General features: G+C 44.6%; 1 protein-coding gene and 1 long non-coding RNA gene across 2 annotated transcripts in view; one reads left to right on the plus strand and one right to left on the minus strand.

The window, feature by feature from the left end:
• Positions 1 to 17,956, plus strand: part of LOC309327219 (uncharacterized protein) — a 76,737-nt gene extending 58,781 nt beyond the window's left edge. Inside the window, exons 3-4 of the mRNA XM_081836394.1 lie at positions 3,743 to 3,807; positions 16,593 to 17,956. Of these exons, the coding sequence (XP_081692520.1) occupies positions 3,743 to 3,807; positions 16,593 to 16,682 (155 nt within the window). The 3' untranslated portion in view covers positions 16,683 to 17,956. The remainder of the gene's footprint in view (positions 1 to 3,742; positions 3,808 to 16,592) is intronic.
• LOC309327234 overlaps positions 1 to 20,870 on the minus strand; it is an 88,747-nt gene that overhangs the window by 19,937 nt on the left and 47,940 nt on the right. The window contains exon 2 of the long non-coding RNA XR_014150460.1: positions 19,572 to 19,706. This is a non-coding gene — a long non-coding RNA (uncharacterized lncRNA). The remainder of the gene's footprint in view (positions 1 to 19,571; positions 19,707 to 20,870) is intronic.

The raw sequence follows: 20,870 nt of genomic DNA on the forward strand, positions 1-20,870 counted from the left end.
CATCATATTCTTAATGCCCTCTTCCAACTTTGTCCTGCCCCCTTTCCTCTGAACTACGGGGTGCTGTTAAGGTCTAGGTACTGCTAATGTCTCAAAACTCAAAGTTAACAGGATTCAACAGAAATTTCCCCAAAACAATTGCCCTCTCCTCTCCTGTCTTCATTTGGCCCCATGCCCTCCCCAGTTCTGCTCTGGTGTGGGGAGAAACCCACAACATATTTAGGGGGCTTATGATGAGTAGAGAAGGAGCAGAGGTTCTGCCACACAGCCAGAACTACTTCATTGGATACCACCCCATCTAAGTATTTGCGTATACTGAGAACTGAATACAACAGAGAACAAAAAGCAGTCATTGTCAACATGCTCTTCTTTCTTGGAAGCTTTCAGAAGTAATTAGCTGGCCACCCACAAGAATCTTGCTACTGTTGTCTGCCTGCGGAAATGATGCACCAGAATTACCTTTTGTGAGAAGATTGATTTATGCTATCTTTTTATAGCCACTGACAGCAAAGGCATACAATTTAAGAAACCCGTAACTGACTGCAATGGGCAGCTGGTGGGCTCCACTGGGCTTGGTGGGGCAAAAGCAAGCCTGCCCCGTACGCAAGCCGAACAAATTTTGGCAAGCTACCTTAAGGAAAGACACAACACAAGATGGATTAGTGTTCTGACTGATTCTGTGATGCAATGGCCTAGCTAGTTAATCTTTAATATTTGAGTTTTTTTGAGCAGTTTAGGGTAATTTATGGTGAAGCCACAGAATCTACTTCAAAAACAAAACCAAGCCTTCTCGAAGCTGTCGAGTATTCAGTCTGTTGACAGGCAGAATTTAGAATAAAAAGGTTACTCACAGTTTGGCTGTGCTTTCTTTGGGCTCTCTCTTGTGCTTCTGCCAAATAGCTCGCTAGGATCAGATTTGATTAAAATGGCAATGCTCTCTGCTACTTGAATGTAATTAGAACCATTCATTACAGCATTAGCTGACAGTTTGGCAACCTGTAAAATTTTCTGAATATGGAGAGTATTCCATGGAAACGGTTCAAGGGATGAAATCAAGAAAAGAGGCCTTCTTGAACTACATTTAATGGATTACCCTCCATATTCAGGAAGGTTCACAGGTTATTAGGACAACTACAAGGCCTGCTGAATAGACCGCCTGCACTGCACAGTTCATGGAAAAACAGGATGGAATTGGACAGGGGAGATTTTATTTTTTAAAAGTAGTATTTACAACTCGTACCACTTTATGAGGTGGCTGTACATTATGACGTTTGGGGCGGGGGTCAGCCATATCCCCCCCATCAAATCTCCCTGAGAGTGATGGTGTGTCATCAAGCCCCATCAACATGGACCATTGCTATGTTCCTTTCAGTGCATGTGGCGTAGAAGCCACATTAGCTTGCCACTCAGAAGAGTGGCACCTCTGAGGTAAATGCTGGCACAGTTCAAGGAATCTGGCCTTGTGTGGGTTCCATTGATCCAATTTATACATTTGTCCCAGGCAGTGTGGACTGGGAGAGTCCATTATGGAATCCCAGTGCACTGGAATCTGCTTCCACCCCCAGGAGAGAAATGTGAACACATGTGCCCATTAACTTGTATGGATCAAGGAAAAGGGGTTGGACCCTCTAGGAAGAAAAAAAAACCCCCTTCTGCCTCAAAGTTCTGGAGTAGGAGGTCAACGTGTCATTCCTTATTTTAGCTTCTTCTCTTTTTGTCATCTAGTTGCACAGAAGAGGGGGCAAAGACTTTGCAGAGAAATACCCTCCAAATAACAAGTTGGAAGGAGGTGGGGGAGAATTTTTTTTTTTAAATGCAGCACAAGAACCTGAGCTAGTTTTTAATACAGTCATACCTCAGGTTAAATATGCTTCAGGTTGAGCGTTTTTGGGTTACGCTCTGTGGCGATATGGAAGTAACGGAATGTGTTACTTCTGGGTTTCGCCGCTCACACATGTGCAAACGCTCAAAATGACACCACATGCATGCACGGAAGCGGCAAAACGCAACCCATGCACGCGCAGATGCGCAGATTCGCAGTCGCGTGTTACGTTCTACTCAGGATGCGAATGGGGCTCCGGAACGGATCCCGTTTGCATCCAGAGGTATCACTGTAGTTATAATTTTACCAAGGTACAGGCAGGCACCTGCAACTATTTCGGATAGGTTTTTTCTTATTACACACCTAGGTAGCCATCATATCGTAGTTATGACTAAATGACTCTTGGGGTCCCCTCCAGCCCTATGTTTTCACAGCTGTAGAAAAAGAGACTGCTAAAGGGATCTGACTAATTGGACAAGTTGAGTCCAAGAGATGACTCTTGGCTGGGAGGACGGGCCTTTGCATAGCTAAAAAGATGCCCCCAAAGAGCTAACGGCTGGAGATCCCTCTAGAAGGAGCATGTCTCGCTTCTCCCCTCCCCTGGCCAGAGATGGTGCCTATAGTGTGAAAGAGAACTATAGACTGGCAAGGTTGGAACAGGATCTGAAAGAGACAGGGGCCTGACTCTGCCTTCTGTGAAAATCCAGGACTAAGCAAAACCTTGCACTGCAGAAACCCCCATTAGCCTCCGGTGATCATGCTGGAACCTCCTGGAACCTCTCACCACTCATTTCAGGGTGAATGTAAGAATAAAATACCATGGTAAAGGTAAAGGTACCCCTGACCGTTAGGTCCAGTCGCGGACAACTCTGGGGTTGCACGCTCATCTCCCTTTACTAGCCGAGGGAGCCGGCGTTTGTCCGCACACAGCTTCCAGGTCATGTGGCCAGCATGACTAAGCCGCTTCTGGTGAACCAGAGCAGCGCACGGAAACACCGTTTCCCTTCCCGCTGCTTTCAAACTGCTAGGTTGGCAGGAGCAGGAACCGTGCAGGGAGCTCACTCCGTCGCAGGGATTTGAACCACTGACCTTCCAGTCGGCAACCCCTAGGCTCTGTGGTTTAGACCATAGTGCCACCCGCGTCCCTTAAAAAATACCATGGTACAGTTCAACGATGCTAGCAGAAGGAAATTTGTTTGGAAATCTTTTTCAACCTAGTTTCTGCCGCATTGTGGGGCAAGGCTTCCTGTTTTGCTTTAAATTTTATGGATAAACCCCGCAACTTCTAGGCACAGGCGAATGTGTTAAAATAAGGAAGGCAACAAAGCATGCCATTTCTTGAAACTATATCTCTGTTGTGCAATATTGTATGGTTGAGTACATTTTTCTTATTTGCTGTGATTTTCTCATGCCTCCTCAGCCTCTGCACTGTTGCCCAGGAACTGTTAAAACAGAGCAAATAATGCTATTCTCAAAGGGGTTTGACCCACATGAAACCACAATGCAACTATGCCTCTTGATTTCATTGTAGCTATTCATGTAATTATGGTAAGCAAGATTTAGCACAAAGTATTCGAAATCACAGGATAGTATTCAGAGAAAACATGGAGCCTTCCCTTCTCATTGTGCCCTTGATGGGAAGGGAGGGCAGAAGATTAGATTAATGAGCTAAGTATTGTGCAGAGTTCTGTGATTTGCTTTTCATGGTGGTGGGGTTTGGATGCTGGAAAAATGCTAGATGGCTGATGTGTATTCATGTGTGGTGAGAGGGCTTGTGTTCTGCAAGGCCCTCGGAGGTGGAGGGTGTGCCTTGCTGTACAATCCCGCCCACGTGGCCTGGATCAGCAGGGCAAAGAACCATTTAGTTTTCCCTTCCCCACAAACACACCCTGAAGCACATCTTTTAACTTTTCTCCACAGGAGTAAACAGGCAGCTCTTCTCTTATATGGGAGGACCAAGGAAGGTGCATCATAGATCTGATGAGGTGAGGGCTAAACCTGTCCCTTAAGATCCCAGCCTTGGAGAAGGGAGTTTGCCTCTAACTGCACAGCCTTGCCTTGGCTTCAGTCTGTTGGTTATGCAGAGTGTGATGGGATTTTGAAACAAAACAAATTCCTTCCAGTAGCACCTTAAAGACCAACTAAGTCAGTTCTTGGTATGAGCTTTCGTGTGCATGCACACTTCTTCAGATACACTCTCTTCAGATACACTTTCGTGATACACTCTCTTCAGATACACTTCTTCAGATACACTTTCGTGCATGCACACGAAAGCTCATACCAAGAACTGACTTAGTTGGTCTTTAAGGTGCTACTGGAAGGAATTTGTTTTGTTTTGACTATGGCAGACCAACACGGCTACCTATCTGTAACTGGGATTTTGAAAGTGTGGGACAGGATGTCAAGAACTGGCATTTATATTTGAACATATGGGTAGTGAGCTACTAAACTTGAATGAATAGCTGAGGATTGCCCCCCTCCCTCCTCAAAAAAATTAAGGATTGCATCCCTTACATTATGTAGCATTTATGGGGAAAGCTGCGAACTTGATGGTAATGTTGGCTTTTCCCCCTTGCAATATATGGCATGAGTTTTAATTTTTTTTTTTTTAAAAAAACCTCTTATTGTTTTGTTTCTACCTTTTCCAAACCGACAAGAAATTCAGCACAACCTTCATATGGTGAGTTTTCTTTGGAGGAGAGATGCCTGGAGCTGTATGGCTTCATCGTAATAATCTGTTCAGTTACAAATCTGCTGATTGGACTGGTACCCTGGAGTATAAAACCAAGCATGTTGTTTTTATATACCACATTCGCAGCAAGATGGGTTTTGCTGACCCCACCTGACCCTTGCAATACTAATGGGCTTCTAGTGCTCTGCAATGCAAAATTTTCTGCTCTCACAGAAGCTCTCTTGGCACTGAGTTCAGATCCCACCATCCTTTCTGCAGGTGAGCGCGACCTTATTCATTCCAGACAGAAATATTCCTTAATTATATTATAATAAAGAGACTTTTTGAATACTTTGGCAGGGCAGCCCGGATGTCCATACACACTGCCCAGGCCACTTTGGTGTTGCTAATGCAGCAAAAACAACACGGGAGTCAGCAGTTACGAGTTACTGGTCTCTGCAGCCACAGCAGGTGGTGAAAGAAGCATTTTGGTGTTCTTTTAACTGGCTCCTATAACTCATGGCAGCCTCTTTAAGCAATTTCTTCTTGGCACAGGCAGTTGGTCTTCGATCAGGAGCTCCTGTGTTCCACTTTCTTCTTGCTCCAGTTGACACTATTGCCCAAGTCTCCCTGGCTTCCTAAGGTTGTCTACATCAACCCTTTGTCTCCTGCTGTCTCAGCACAACAGAAACTCAGAGCCCAAGCTCATGCTGACAAGGGGAGGACCCTTTTCTCTGCCTCTTTAGTGAGTGTATCTCCATCTGTAGACCAACACGGCTACCTATCTGTAACTGTATCTCCATCTGTATGGGTGCTTGTTATAGGCTTATTCCAAGCAAAACCATTACCTTGTGATTGCAGAGATTAGTGTTGTGAAAAATAACTGAATCTGTGCAAGGCATTTGAACCCAAAAGACCATTTGGTGTAGGAAGGTCCACAAGTAACTTAGATCAGTTCATTTCCATTCATAACAAAGCCCTTTTTATCCTCATGTTACCCTTACCAGATGGGTGACTTAAATAACTGCAGTAAAGGTAATTCAATAGCCTCACTTGGCAGCTCACTATGACCCTCCCTGCTTATGGAATTATACAGATTTTTCTGTGGTTTTTTCAAGGTTACATTTCCCGTGTTAGGTCTTCATTTAACAGCTTCTTTATCATCTTTTTATTTTTTGGGTTGACTAATGAGACTAATTTGCATCTAGTCTGGCATCATTTTCTTTTTCAGATGCAAAAAGACTGACCATCTTTATTACAGCATAACCCCAGTGCTTATCTGTAATTTCTGCTTATCTGAATTTAAACTGAATACTTTAATAAATTTAACCCTGGATTTGCTGGGCAGTAGCTGGGCCAGGCTTGTGAGGAAGAACCCAAGCCCAGATATCAAGGGGGCACTTTCTAACGCCCCAAGATCAGTGTCCTGGAAGCTGGAGACTGAAGTACAATGAGCAGAATATCCAGGTGATCGCCTGGGTGATGGGCCATTAAGTGAAACAAAGGAAAGTGGATCTGTGCGAGACGGCAGAGGTGTGGAGCCCCTTCCCTCAACTGGCTGGTAGCCAGAAAAAGACAGTGATGCGACTCAGAAGTAAAGCAGCAAGCTGGACAAAGAAACAGCAATGCTTCATTTCTGCTTGAATCCAAGTTTGCAGCTATGTGGGAAGAAAGGACTTCTTGGTGAACACCAAGAACACCTCCATCCTAGGCTCAGGCTGTATATATGTGTAAATAAACCATATATCATAAAGTCACCCCACTGTGTCTCATTCCCGAAAGCACAAGGTAAAGGTAAAGGGACCCCTGACCATTAGGTCCAGTCGTGACCGACTCTGGGGTTGCGGCGCTCATCTCACTTTATTGGCCGAGGGAGCCGGCGTACAGCTTCCGGGTCATGTGGCCAGCATGACTAAGCCGCTTCTGGCGAACCAGAGCAGCACACAGAAACACCGTTTACCTTCCCGCCGGAGCAGTACCTATTTATCTACTTGCACTTTGACATGATTTTGAACTGCTAGGTTGGCAGGAGCTGGGACCAAGCAACCGGAGCTCACCCCGTTGCGGGGATTCGAACCGCCAACCTTCTGATCCGCAAGACCTAGGCTCTGTGGTTTAACCCACAGCACCACCTGCGTCCCTCCCGAAAGCAGAATCCTTGGGTAGATGCCTGGAACCTCTGCAATCTTGCACCATTCAGAGATTTGGGTGGCATGCACCAATATGCAGTATTTTCATGTGTAAAACCAACAATAGTTTAAATTAGAATATTAAGAGAAAACCTTACTGGAAGTCAGAAGAACGAGGGTGCCCACAAGCTTGGAAGAGGGCAAGGGGGACAATTGCAGATTGGGTGAGCCACTATCTCAAGATTCCCAGCTTTCTTCCTTTTCCTTTATTTTTTAAAAAAGCCCATAGCACTTGTAGAATCTGAGATAGGAGACAAAATGTGCAGGTACTATTCACATTTGTTTTGTGAGAAACTAGCCTACTCTCACCTTTCCATGTTTTCAATCAATGAATGAAGTCATAGCAATGATTAACACTATGGAAAACAGTTCTAGCCAAATGTTAGACAAAGAAAAGGCTAGAGTGAAAACACCCATTTTCTAAGTTCTAGAGAAGGACATTCCTGATTTGTTTTTAAGCTTTTTTTGCTGGTCTTCCCTGATGGAAAAGTCATTGCTGCCCTGTAGAAAACAATTCAGGTATCCAGGATTTTTGTGTAGCTGTAGCTTGTCAATCTAGAAACAAAAGGTAGCCTCAAAGAGAGGACTTCATAATCTTTCCAACTCACATTTTAAGGTTTTAAGAAGAGCCTGATGGACCAGATGCCTCAGTCTCCCCTCCTGCAGTTTCCAGCAATTGGTATTCAGAAGCATTACTGCCTCTGACCATTTCATACATGTTTTATGCATTTGAGAAACATTTTAAAAATTACTTTGTCAATGCCTATGCAGATAAAACTCACACCCATACTGCAGGGAGTGGGGCTATGGCTGAGAAAGTGTGGGCCAAGTTAGCCCTGCAAAATAACCAAGTGTTTTGTTATAAGAAAAGAACTGCTCCTTTCCCCTTATGGGGTACCCAAGAGCCCATATAGAGTCCTTTTGTAGGTTCTCTATCAGTAGGAGAAAATAACAGAGGCCAACCAGAGACTATTGAGAAGCAAAGCAGCTAGTAAGCCTGATCTTTATTAACTGTTGCAACAGGTTCTCACTCACCACATGCATGAGGCTGGAGGAACCCAGAACAACGGGTGCACACAGCTTTATATAGACTTTTTGAAATTGCCACCCTGCAGCCCAAGACCACCCCCCAGTTCATCATACATACATCACAGAAGGGGCAGTCCACAGCAGAATCCTGTCTGGCAGGAAACCTGTTGATAGGTTTACCTGGCTTTTAATGGGTTTACCTGGAGAGTCTGGCTATACTTTTGTGATGATAAATACTTCATTCCTGAGTCCAGGTCACAGGCTCACCCTATTCATATCTTAAATGTACCCTTAAGGCAGGTTTTCCCATTTCCATCCAAACTGCAGAGGAATATTTGAGGTCAATTTGGGAGAGACAAAATAGTTTCAGAACTTTTTTCCCTGTACTGTTTCAGACACGTGGTTTATATATTTACCGGTATGTATGTGTTGCCTGGTACATTTATTCATTTACCTTAGACCTTATAATTCTCATAATGGTTTTTATACGCAGTGATGGCTGGTGGCTGCCAGACCTGGCACGGCCAAAGAGGTCACAGAGACTCGACCAAGTTGTTTTGGCTTTCTCCTCATCCTCCTCCCTTGTAAAGATACTGTGAACACTTAAGCATTGAACTTTGACAAATACTTAGCATCTAACTGATTTGAAAACTGTCTTACTTTGGTTCAAATGGGTCCCTGCTGTCACAGTTGCTTCTTGTTCCCTTCTTATCTTCCTCCTTTGCAAAGGAACAGTAGACACTTAAACATCGCAGTCTTAGAAATACTTAACCCCAGGGTGCCTTACCTTGGTTCAGAATGTGCCCTTGTTGTCACAAATTCTATTACGGGATCATTGCACAACAGGGCTGGGCCACCCAGGAGATAAGGTGGCAGGATCCACAGGGGCAGAAGATGTAGAACTTTATTCCACCACCACCTCACCCCGTTCCTGATTTAGAAATTCACTCACCCCTTTTTCCCTAGTGGGGAGGGGGAATGCCATTCTGTAGTTTTCCTCAGGTGCCAACATGTATTGGGTTGGCCCTGTGGCACAATCATCATACATTACTTAAAAATAGAATTTGGCTGAATTCGATGGGGATTGCTGCCTGATAAGCATGAAGCCTGAATTAGTTGGTCTTAAAGGTGCCACAGGTACTGCTGACAAGGGTCACCATATACATTTCCAGAGAAAATTATTCCCTCTCCCAGCTTATTCACTTCTACCTTTTCCTTCTAGAATATGAGGTGTAGGTGCAGGTATCTCGCTTCTTTTGTTGCTTTACTTCTGTGATCACAGCTTTGTGTTGTGGGAAGGAGAAATAAACAAATAAACAGAGAGGGGAGGAAACCCACCCTCCATTCATTTACTCCCCCACCTGTGCAAAGCTGGGCTTACCTGGCTTTGGCTTTTGGAAGAAGATACGAGGGCTGTGGCAGTAGGGCGTGTCATTTAGGAGGTGATAATTAAATTCTGCAATTCTTTTCAGTGAGGGGGAGTCTTAAAAATACGTTTTTGGGTGCTATTATTTTTGTGATTGGATAACATTTAGCTTGGTAAGTCTACATTTTATGAAGAAGTACTGAGCTGCTGTTGAAAAAACAAGAATTTTAATTTTACCTTCTGAAACTGTTAAAAGATAAAGGGTAAAGAGACCCTTGACCATTAGGTCCAGTTGTGGCTGACTCTGGGGTTGTGGCGCTCATCTCACTTTATTGGCCGAGGGAGCCGGCGTACATGACTAAGCCACTTCTGGCAAACCAGAGCAGCGCATGGAAGCACCGTTTACCTTCCCGCCTGGAGCGCTACCTATTTATCTACTTGCACTTTGACGTGCTTTCGAACTGCTAGGTGGGCAGGAGCAGGGACCGAGCAACGGGAGCTCACCCCGTTGCGGGGATTCAAACTACCGACCTTCTGATCGGCAAGTCCTAGACTTAACCCACAGCGCCACCCGCATCCCTTCTGAAAATGTTAGGTAATGCTAAACAATAATAAGAAATAACAACAACAATAACAACATAATAGTATAACTGCAAGGACTTGGCAATCATTTTTAACTATTTCTATGCAACTCTACACACATTTTACTTACCAAGCAAAACTAAATTATTGTGATTTAACCAAAATATCTTTTTAATTCCTGTCTTGTTACAACTTTTCAGCACCACTCATTTTTGAAAGCTAAAAATGGAAGAAGTCAACCTGTCCTACTCTGGCAGAGTCCTAGGAGCCCTCATGCCTCCTTCCCAAAGTTGGGCAAGTGCTTACTAGGTTTTGGGAAGGCGGCGGGAGGACTGTGGCCCCTGGCAGAGCCCCACCACCACCTTCCCCAAGCCCAGTAAGCAGCTCTCCACCTTGCAGGGGAGCCACTTCTGGGAGTTCCCGGCTTTACACGTTTTTGCATATATGTGTGTATATGTGTGGAAATGCATCAGGAAGACAAAAACGTATGGAGAAGCGAGTGATCTGACACGGTTACCCTTCCTGCCTCTGTTCCTTCCCCCTCCCTCACTCTTGTTAAGTTTTTTGATGATGTGATAACAGTCCTTAATGTCCTGCTGAAGCCCCCCCCCCTCCAGCTGCCTTATTCAGTTGTGGAGGATAATGCTGGGTACCTTCTTTGATGCTGGACACTGTTTTGAGAAAGCGAGGCATTGGGAGGGGATGGCTGGTGGATGATCTGCACGTAGCCAGTCTTGGAAGCCACACAGGTTGTCTACAAAATCGGACGGTTTGGGCAGTTTATTTTAAGCTTGTGCATGGACTGATGGGCTGCAGGGCCCTGCAAACTGAGGCTACCTGGGGGAGTCATTTCGCCGCATCTTGAGGGCTTCCAAGTGGCAGATTGAAGGGCTTGCTTGGTATGTATACATTGCTTGCTGTTTTAGAATAAAATATTTAATCTTCTCACACACTTGTGTATTTTATATTGCTTCTGAATCTCACTTTAAAAGGACCACCTTGCCTTTGGCAAGACAATCCCTGCCACTGAATCCTTGCAAAAAATGCAAGTTACCTGTATATTAAACGGACTAGGATCTGAGGGACCAGGGTCAAAAACACCACTTGGCTCTATGAAACACGATGTGTGGTTTGGGGCATGTCCCCTGTCTCTCACAGTGTTCTTGTGAGAATAACACAGGGAAAAGAAGACCCATGAATGGTACCTTGAGAACCTCAGGGGAAAGGTGGAATGGATAGAAATATTTTCAGCGTATTTTTATAGAAAAAGAGGTGCCAGAACTCACCACGAATGCCTCCCTTGTTCTCTTATAATGGCAATGGTGCCCACCTGAGAGGTGTTGGAACTGAGTTCTGGTGTGTTCTGGCTGAAAAAAGCCCTGAACTTAAGTCTGATAAATTGGGACTAATCAGCATATATGTAATTATCAAAAAAAGCCCAACCTAAAAATCAATTTTGCGCATGAGGCCAATCCTCCAAACCATGCCCCCCACCCACAGGACTTTAGGTGTGGGGCAGGTACAGACATAGCTTCAAAGGAACTGTTGGGAGCTTAAAGTGAGCTCTGAATTGTTCCTTTGTTTGGAGCAAGGTATCTGCCTCCACCATCTATTAGCGGATGAGCAGTGAGGGCTGGCTTTGCTTAGGGAGCATCTGCAGCACCAAGGAGAACTCTTCGCATACCTGGTGCCTGCAGAAACCAGGCTTCTTTCTTCCCATCATCAAACAAGGGGAAGAAGCCTCCTTTTGAGAGGCACCAGCTGTGGGAGGGGCTTCTCCTGCAGCCCATGAGCCTGATTAGGCCTACAGAGCCTCTCCATTTGGCCCGCAGGGTTATTTCGGCCAAGCCGGATCACATAACGTGTACCTGCTGAGTTAATAGTGCCACTAAGTAATAGTGCCACTGTATTCTGCTCTGGTCAGACCTCACCTGGAGTACTGTGTCCAGTTCTGGGCACCACAGTTCAAGAAGGACACGGACAAACCAGAACGTGTCCAGAGGAGGGCAACCAAAATGGTCAAAGGCCTGGAAACGATGCCTTATGAAGAACGGCTAAGGGAGCTGAGCATGTTTAGCCTGGAGAAGAGGAGGTTAAGGGGTGATATGATAGCCATGTTCAAATATATAAAAGGATGTCACATAGAGGAGGGAGAAAGGTTGTTTTCTGCTGCTCCAGAGAAGCGGACACGGAGCAATGGATCCAAACTACAAGAAAGAAGATTCCACCTAAACATTAGGAAGAACTTCCTGACAGTAAGAGCTGTTTGACAGTGGAATTTGCTGCCAAGGAGTGTGGTGGAGTCTCCTTCTTTGGAGGTCTTTAAGCAGAGGCTTGACAACCATATGTCAGGAGTGCTCTGATGGTGTTTCCTGCTTGGCAGGGGGTTGGACTCGATGGCCCTTGTGGTCTCTTCCAACTCTATGATTCTATATCACACCAAGTGCAGGGCAGGTAAGGACTGAAAGGGGCTTGTAGGCACTGTTGATCAGCTTACCCCAAAGCACCTTGCAAAGTGTTGCTCTGGTTTACTGACAAGTCTTCTGAAGTGCCTTGCAAGGGGCATTGCAGGACCTGACCATCAGCAGATGGTTGGGCCATGTAGAACACTCCAAAGACCCTTGCAAGCCAAATCAGGCTCTAGTGACACCACTGTGACTCCGGATGATCTACAGGTGGCTGGCCTTGTCAAGCTTGACCCATGAGGGGTGAGTAGGCAAGGATCAGATCGAGTTCCCCTTATCCCTGCCTTACAACAGTGAAAAGAAAAACTCCCAATTTCTTGCAAAACCGCACAAAATGAGGAATGACATACAACAGCTTGATGGAGTGCAGTGTAGCTATTTCCATGGGGAAAAGTGAAGAGCAATAGTCCAAGACATCCTGCGCAACACAAGCTACTCAGGCTGTTATAAAACAACATGCAAACATCATTCAGAAAACGCCACTCTCATGAAAAGTAGCTTATTCCATCCTCAGTAAAATATCCGCTATTGTAGAGAGATCTCTTTGGCATGACGCCCCGGCTTGTTAAATTGAAAATGGCCACACAGATCATTGGGGAGACCGCATACCCTGTTCCGTGCTGTGCCTAAAATAAACCTGAGCTGTGCCTTTATGTTAATTATGTGTTCTCTACAAGCTGTTCTGTGATAAGATACAGTACAACACTACAGTGACATATCTTTCTCCAGCCCCTCCACCCCCAGCCGCACACAGCAGCTCATATGATGGTTATTTAATATCCATGACTCACAGTCCACAGGACTAGGATTCTCGCCAGCTGGGATTTGTTCTAAGTGGTGCAAAATGACAAACAGGGCATGAGACGCAGCTCAGATACTAAGCAACTGGCCCCCCAATTATTATTTTAAAAGGGTCACAGCTCTTCCCAGTGAAAGAGAACACTTACAAAACCCCCACATACTAAAATAACCAGAAAAATAATATCTGCTAAAGAAAAGTGTAAATCAGGGGTCAGCAGACTTTTTCAGCAGGGGGCCGGTCCACTGTCCCTCAGACCTTGTGGGGGGCCGGACTATATTTTTTTGGGGGAAATGAACGAGTTCCTTATGCCCCACAAATAACCCAGAGATACATTTTAAATAAAAGGACACATTCTACTCATGTAAAAACACGCTGATTCCCAGACCGTCCGTGGGCCGGATTTAGAAGGCAATTGGGCCGGATCCAGCCCCTGGGCCTTAGTTTGCTAAGGTGTAAACCAAAACCTCAAAAGTGTACTGCAATAGCGACCACCTAAATTATAATATCTCAGATAGCAGATCTGGGAAACACCCCTCTCTGTATGAGAAAATGCTGTCTGTCAGAGCCACACTCAGCTAGTTGGTCTGATTCCATATTCCACACTCAGTGGAAATGTTTTTGTTATGTATTGAAGTCCTCACCCTGGCCACCAGGAGTATTGTGTATGTAGTTTTCACTCAGGTCCACGTCAGTTATTTCAGGCGGGAAACTCTGGGTTGTTGTTGCCACAATGTTGACAGCTGGCTGCCTATAAAAGCAGGCCGGCTGAGCTGTTTGCTGTTCAGTTCTGTTCCAGCTTACAAATAAAGAGCTGCTTTGGAAGAATCGCTGTGTCATCTGATATGTTCACCCACAACTTAACACTTTTAATGTCTAATACAGTGGTACCTCGGGTTACATACGCTTCAGGTTACATACGCTTCAGATTACTGACTCTGCTAACCCAGAAATAGTGCTTCAGGTTAAGAACTTTGCTTCATGATAAGAACAGAAATCGGGCTCCAGCGGCACGGCGGCAGCAGGAGGCCCCATTAGCTAAAGTGGTGCTTCAGTTTAAGAACAGTTTCAGGTTAAGAACAGACCTCTGGAACGAATTTAGTACTTAACCCTAGGTACCACTGTAATGGTTTTGTAGTGAGTAGAAGGCATTATGCTCAGTGGGAAAGCATTATTAAAGACAGAATTACCACACATGCAGAAAGACAAGTCTTGCTGAAGCAGAAGCAGCCTGGCTTCTGGAAGGATAAGTCCCGTCTCACTAACCTTTTGGACTCCTCTGAGAGTGTCAACAAGCATATAGATAGAGGTGATCCAGTTGACATTGCATACGTAGACTTTCAAAAAGTATTTAACAACGACCTCTGAGGAAGCTTAGCAGTCATGGAATAAGAGAAGTAATATTATGGGTCAGTAATTTGGTGAGAAACAGGAAGCAGAGGCTAGAAATAAATAGACAGTTCTCCTAATTGAGGGATGTAGGAAATGGATATTCCCAAGGATTAGGCCTGGCGTGCTCTGGTCCATGGGGTCACAAAGAGTCGGACACGACTAAACGACTAAACAAAAGGATTAGGACCTATGTTTTCTATCTTCTTCAGGTTGTGGAAATAGACACTACAGTGGTACCTCGGGTTACAGATGCTTCAGGTTACAGATGCTTCAGGTTACAGTCTCCGCTAACCCAGAAATAGTACCTGCGGCGGCAGCAGGAGGCCCCATTAGCTAAAGTGGTAACTCAGTTAAGAACGGACCTCCAGAACGAATTAAGTTCTTAACCCGAGGTACCACTGTATTCTTGTTGGTGGGCAGGGAGTGAATGGGATCTCTGCTACAAGGATAGCACTACTGTTCTTGCAGAAATACTCTATAATGGGTACTTTGAACCTTCCAAAGACATGGTGATGGTACATTGTATGGCAACATGTGAAAACCAGTCAACTTGCACTATGCCGTATGCTTTGCTTAAATAAACCTAGTGGTAAACATGAATTAGGGCTGCAGTGGAGGTTCACAGGATTAATGTACATATACCCCCAGTGCTGTTTTTCTAGAAAAAGAAGTGCCAGAGCTCAGCATGTGTGTCTCCATTGTTCTCTAATAATGGCAATTGCGCCTGAACTGAGAGGTGCCAGAGCTCAGTTCCTGCAAGTTCCTGCTGAAAAAAAGCCCTGAAACCCCCCCCCACCTCAAATTCATTGCACATAGAGAATTAAAATGTAAGTTGTCTATGTCTAGGGATTATTTTCTCATGAGGGAGCACTCCATCATGTGAGCCACCACACTGGTTAACAGCCCGAGTGAGGCTTGAAAAAACAGCAAGTTAATCAAGACTCTGCCAGGTGTGAATGTCTATTCTACAAACACAGCTGCCCAGAAAAAGAGGAAATTCAGCTGCTGCTAGTTATGAAGGACTGCTAGTTATGCACACCAATAATTAATAATAATAATAATAATAATAATAATAATAATAATAATAATAATAATAATTTATTTATAAACCCCCACCCACCCATCTGGCTGGGTTTCCCCAGCCACTTTGGGCGGCAAAGTATTAAAATACAGTAGTCTGTTAAATATTAAAAGCTTCCCTAAAGAGGGCTGCCTTCAGATTTTGGGGTTGTCTTCAACTAAGTTTTACTTGGATTGGGCCCAATGAAATGAATGAACATGACCAGGTTAAGACCATTAACTTCCATGGGACTACTCTGAGTAACACACTCCAGGAGCACCCTGGAGCCAGAGAGTAAACAGGATTGGGTACACAGCCTTAGTTATGTGGGATGTAAACACAGGAGCAGTCAATGACAACATTCCTAGAGTGTACATGTTAGAACATGGGGAGGGATGTCTGTCTAGCAAGTAGGTAAACTTCCTGGGGACGGACTTCCTCTGCATGGGACCAGAGGTGGGTGTGGCTTCACCTGTGCAGGTAAATGATAAAAGCACAGGGCAGGCAGCCATATCTCTCTCTCTCATCTTCATCTTCTGAAGGAGCAACATGCCCTCTTGGCTCTCAGCCAAGAGAGGAGGACAGTACTATCTTCCTATAAGATAGATTCTAAGTGTATGTAACCTTTTTAAGCTGTCTGCCTTCTGGGATCATATTGTGAACAGAACGTGAGTAAACTCTTTTATACTTTTATAAAGACTGTGTCGTGTCTTGTATTTTAAGAGGGAACAAAAGGGGAAATTACCAGAGTAATTATTATAGAGGTTCTAGCGAACCTGTGCAAGCATTACCGTTGCGAACTTAAAGGGGAATGTCTATAAACTCTGCTGGTATTTTGGGAACTTGTTAGCACAAGTCGGATTAGGATATAATCTCACAATATATCCTCTCATGCACCCCTGAACATTCCCACAAGTTACAGTAAAGGCTTCCAAGTTTTCTGAGGCCAGCTTTCCTCAGAGTACCTCTCAGTACTTTGTACCTATCAAGCTTAACAGTATCTGAAGAAATAGTCATTGTCCTATGAGGCTTTACAATGAAGTTCAAAGTCTGTGTTTTTTGTGTTAGAATTTCTTCTAAACCATTGGTTCATAACTGAAAGCATCCTAGATTCACTGGCATCAAATATTTATCCTGTATTTTTTACATTTTTTATGCAAAATTTTAATGCTACTTTCAGAAAACCCAACCTTCAGACATTCTCTTGTTCATTTCAGGCTGCGGCCCTCAAAAGCAGAATCCATGGCTTCATCAACAACCAGTCTTCCCCCTTCTCCTACCAGCAAATGTTTTATCGCCTGGCCTGATGAAGAATTCTGAAGCACTCGAAAACCTGCACACTAGTTTCATATCATCATAGAATTGTAGAGTTGGGAGGGATCACAAGGGTAATCAAGTTCAACCTGCGCAATGCAAGAATCTTTTGCCCAACGTGGGGCTCAATCCACGACTCTGAGATTAAGACTCTCATGCTCTACTCTACTGAGTTTATGCAATCTTAGATTCAAGGATGTGGTTCTTCTACGGAAGAACTTTAATCTCCTTAGGGAACATGGCTTCCAGCTGTTAGATAAGAAGAAGTTGCCAAATTTGGCTCCCTTTAATTCAGTGCACCACTAAAATTAACCTCCAGCCTTGTTAAAATAAAGACTGCCTAGTTCTTTTTATTCCTGTTTTCCACCAACCAAAGAATCCGTGTGTATCACCTAAGGATGGATGTTGAGACACCAGAGTGCACATGCTGTCCCCACACGGTTTCTTCCTCATGCTGACCAGAAGGCAAGTTGGACAGGCCAGAAATTGGGACCGAGGAAACCTCTGAGGAGGAGAAGGCAGGCACTTTGGTTCCTCGTCTCCCAGAACCTTCTGTCTCAGCAGCTATTCTGTCCTGGGCATGAAGTGCAAATTTATGAAACAGTAGTGGCCAGATATACTTGTTTTCCTGTATACTTCTATTTAGTTTTTTTTTTTATTGGCCTAACAGCAACAACAGGCATTGTACCCTGGAAATGCATAGCTTGTCGGTAAACTTTTCTAATAAAGTGAGTTCCTAAACTTTGGAAGACCAAAAATAAATATTGGCTCTATTCAGATCTCTTCAAAAACAAATCCCTGTGACTCTCAGCTGTCATCAAAAAATGAACAATTAGCTCTTTAATATGTACCATATATTAAGATGAGCTTCCTCAAAAATAGGTACCTAACTTTTTTCTTTCTGAATCATGTCTGTTAGATTGCAGGCCTACGGGCAGGGACAGTATTGTTTTGTTAATCTGTCTACAAAGCCTAGCAAACTCTCACACCTTCTTTAACCCACACATATGCAACTAACTAGCAGCCGTACCTCATGTTTCAGAACACATTTTTGTTTTTTTAATAAAAAAATTCTTACCCTGCCCTTCACCATAAAGTTTCAATATAATCATAAAACTAAAAACAAGAACAATTCCAAAAAAGCACAGTATAAGTTAAACAAAACAGAGATGTGAGTCCCAGAAAAATACTTGAATTGTCAAAAGCAAGGAGGATACCCTAGAAGATCCACAACCAAGATTCTAGGTGCCCCTCAGTGGGGAGGGAGCCCCCCAATTTACAGTAAGTGCCGACACAGAAAAAGGCCTCTCCTGAACTGCCATTCTCTGCACTCCTGAGGCTGCTACTCTTAACATCTAGCAGGGTCTGTATGGATGGAGACAAATATTGGGCTACCTTTGGCTAATTTATTGTTTCTACTGCATGATTTACTTATGCCTGCACAAGTCCCTTCTGGTTGCAACAAGGGGAGGGTGCACTTATGGGCAGCACCTCCACCATGGATGAGCACATATGTATTTACCCAGCATGCAAGACACAACCAATTCGTGTTTTGGGCGCTTGATCATCGTCCATTGGATCCCAGAATAAAGTCATTTATCTGACAGGCAAAGAGGCTCCTTTTCACTTTCAGTGCCTCTGTCAGTGTGCCACTGTTTTTCAGGGATGACCACAGTTCTGTAGAATCTCTGCACCAAATCCAGGCTATGAGCCAGTGTTCCCCAACCTGGTGCCCTCCAGATATTTTGAACTGCAGTTCCCATCATTGCCAGCCGGCATAGTCAATGGGCAGGAATAACGTGAGGGCTTGGAGGGCATCAGGTTAGAGAAGGGTTCTGTAAAGCCTCTAAAGAAATTTTAAGCAGCCTACGGTAGCTATAGGATTTTAACAAGGTAATCGTAATCAACACAGTCCACACCCTGGTCTGCTGTGCTTCCCAGCTCCATTCATGTGCTGGATGACAGGGTTTGTATGAATTCCCTTACATAAACAGCCATCCCCAAGAGTTGCTTGGACTGGGCTGGGACATCATTTCAATACTTGCAACCTTTCACAGCAGAGATCACATCTCTCAGAAATGTCAGTTCAGTCACCCCGAACGCACGGTTTCCTTCCTTAAATTTGTAGCTCTCCTCATTTCTTAAGACCTTCCCAAATCCTTAGGCCACATTTAGCTCAGGCAGAACCCCAAACATTACTTCTGTCCATTGATGCATCCCTTCATCATTTTGCTTGTATATATGATTCAGAGAGGGGAGGCTGATGCTGTTGGGAGGCAAGACACAAAGTGATACCTCCCAAAGGGAGTTTTACATGGACAAAGTTTGGGGTTGCCCTCTGTGACCTGTAACTGCTAAAAGTCTGAAGAGACATCTAGTTTACTGAAAAATAGCCATTCACAAATTATGCCATTACGTCCTCTCTAGTGGGGAGTCTGAAATTCTTTTTCTAGGTAAGACATATTTAGGTTTCTGGGATTACAACATACTCATACATTTCCATTAGACGTTCTAAAATGGTTAAGGTGGCCAACCAGTCTGCTGGTTCCTGAATCTTTGGAATCTACCTGTATCGCAGGGGTAGCTACTTTGTGGGTCATACAGCCTCCCCCCCAGAGGTCCTCCTTCCTGTGGTCTGCAGGAACTCCCCCCTCCACAATATTTGTCAATGACATCATTTTGGGGGGAGGCTTTTTTTAAAAAAATCCCTGTGGTTTTTCACCTTCTGCATTGTTCCTGGTGTTGGCTGAGTGCCCCGCAGCTAGTTTTAGATATTTATGAATCTAGTTCCTTCTCTCCCCGTTTCACATTGTTTCTACAGCAGCTTCTGCTGCTGTTTGCTTCCATGTTCAGAGCTCAACTGGCGATCAGTGGACACTCACTGTTTGTTGCCTGCAATTTCCTCTAGTGCTACCCCTAGTGGTGTTGAGTCATTGGCTAGGTGAGGCTCCAGCTGCTTGCAGGATCCATCATGGAAGTTGCCAGATGTTTTCAGTCAGGCAGCCGCCGCCAATCAACTGTTGTGAGAGCAAATGGGAGTGATCACTTCTCTTTGTCAAGCGATGGAGAAAGCCCAAGCAGTCAGGGGCAGGCGATAGAGAGGCAATGAGACAATCTAACTTACATCAGCTTTTTCCAGCAACTGGCCAACATTGTTGTTGTTGGCATCTACCTGTCTCAAGAGACGATGGAGTGTACCTTCGGGATGTGTGTGATGTCAAACTGTTGTGTTAGCAGCCCTGAAGTGGCCTGGAGGTCCTGGGCTGCCCAGATGACAAGACCCCTCTCTCAGCCTCACAGATGTGGTCCAAAGGAAAGCAGAGCAGTACATTTGGCACCAGCTTGGCTGCAGGTAAAAGGTAAAGGGACCCCTGACCATGAGGTCCAGTCATGGCCGACTCTGGGGTTGCGGCGCTCATCTTGCTTTATTGACCAAGGGAGCCGGCGTACAGCTTCCGGGTCATGTGGCCAGCATGTCGAAACCGCTTCTGGCGAACCAGAGCAGCGCACGGAAACGCCGTTTACCATCCCGCCAGAGCAGTACCTATTTATCTACTTGCACTTAGATGTGCTTTCGAACTGCTAGGTTGGCAGGAGCAGGGACTGAGCAACGGGAGCTCACCCCGTCACGGGGATTCGAACCGCCGACCTTCTGATCGGCAAGTCCTAGGCTCTGTGGTTTAACCCACAGCGAGTTGCTGGAAAAAGGAGTACAAGGCACCATCCAGCCACCTTAGGGATTCCACTCTGGATTTGTGTAGGCTTTACTTTATAAAAACCCTACTCACGAATGGAACACACTCAAACAGGATGGAAAGGGTGAAATGGCTGCTGAGTGATACTGATGACTTCGTAACTTATAAAGTAGAACTATATGCGTTGGCAGCTAAGAAGATCAGGAGAAAAGAACTAGATAAAATAGCGGTCAATTGCAAAGGTGATTCGGACATTTAGGCTGGCATATTCTACCTGAGAACCCCCTGCTATTCTATTGTATGCAACAAATAACTTCTAGGAGATGTGACTGTGGTTTATTGTATTTGCAGTGCCTGATGTTTCTATGGTTATTGTTGCTTTTCTTTTCTTTTTTTAAATAATATTTATTCTAATGTTAAAGATTACAAAGAGAAAAAAGAAAAAAGAAAAAATAAAAATAAAAAGACAGAAAAAATACAAACAAT

Source organism: Podarcis erhardii, assembly GCF_964252035.2.
Source record: "Podarcis erhardii genome assembly, chromosome: 13".
In the NCBI taxonomy this organism is placed as follows: domain Eukaryota; kingdom Metazoa; phylum Chordata; class Lepidosauria; order Squamata; family Lacertidae; genus Podarcis; species Podarcis erhardii.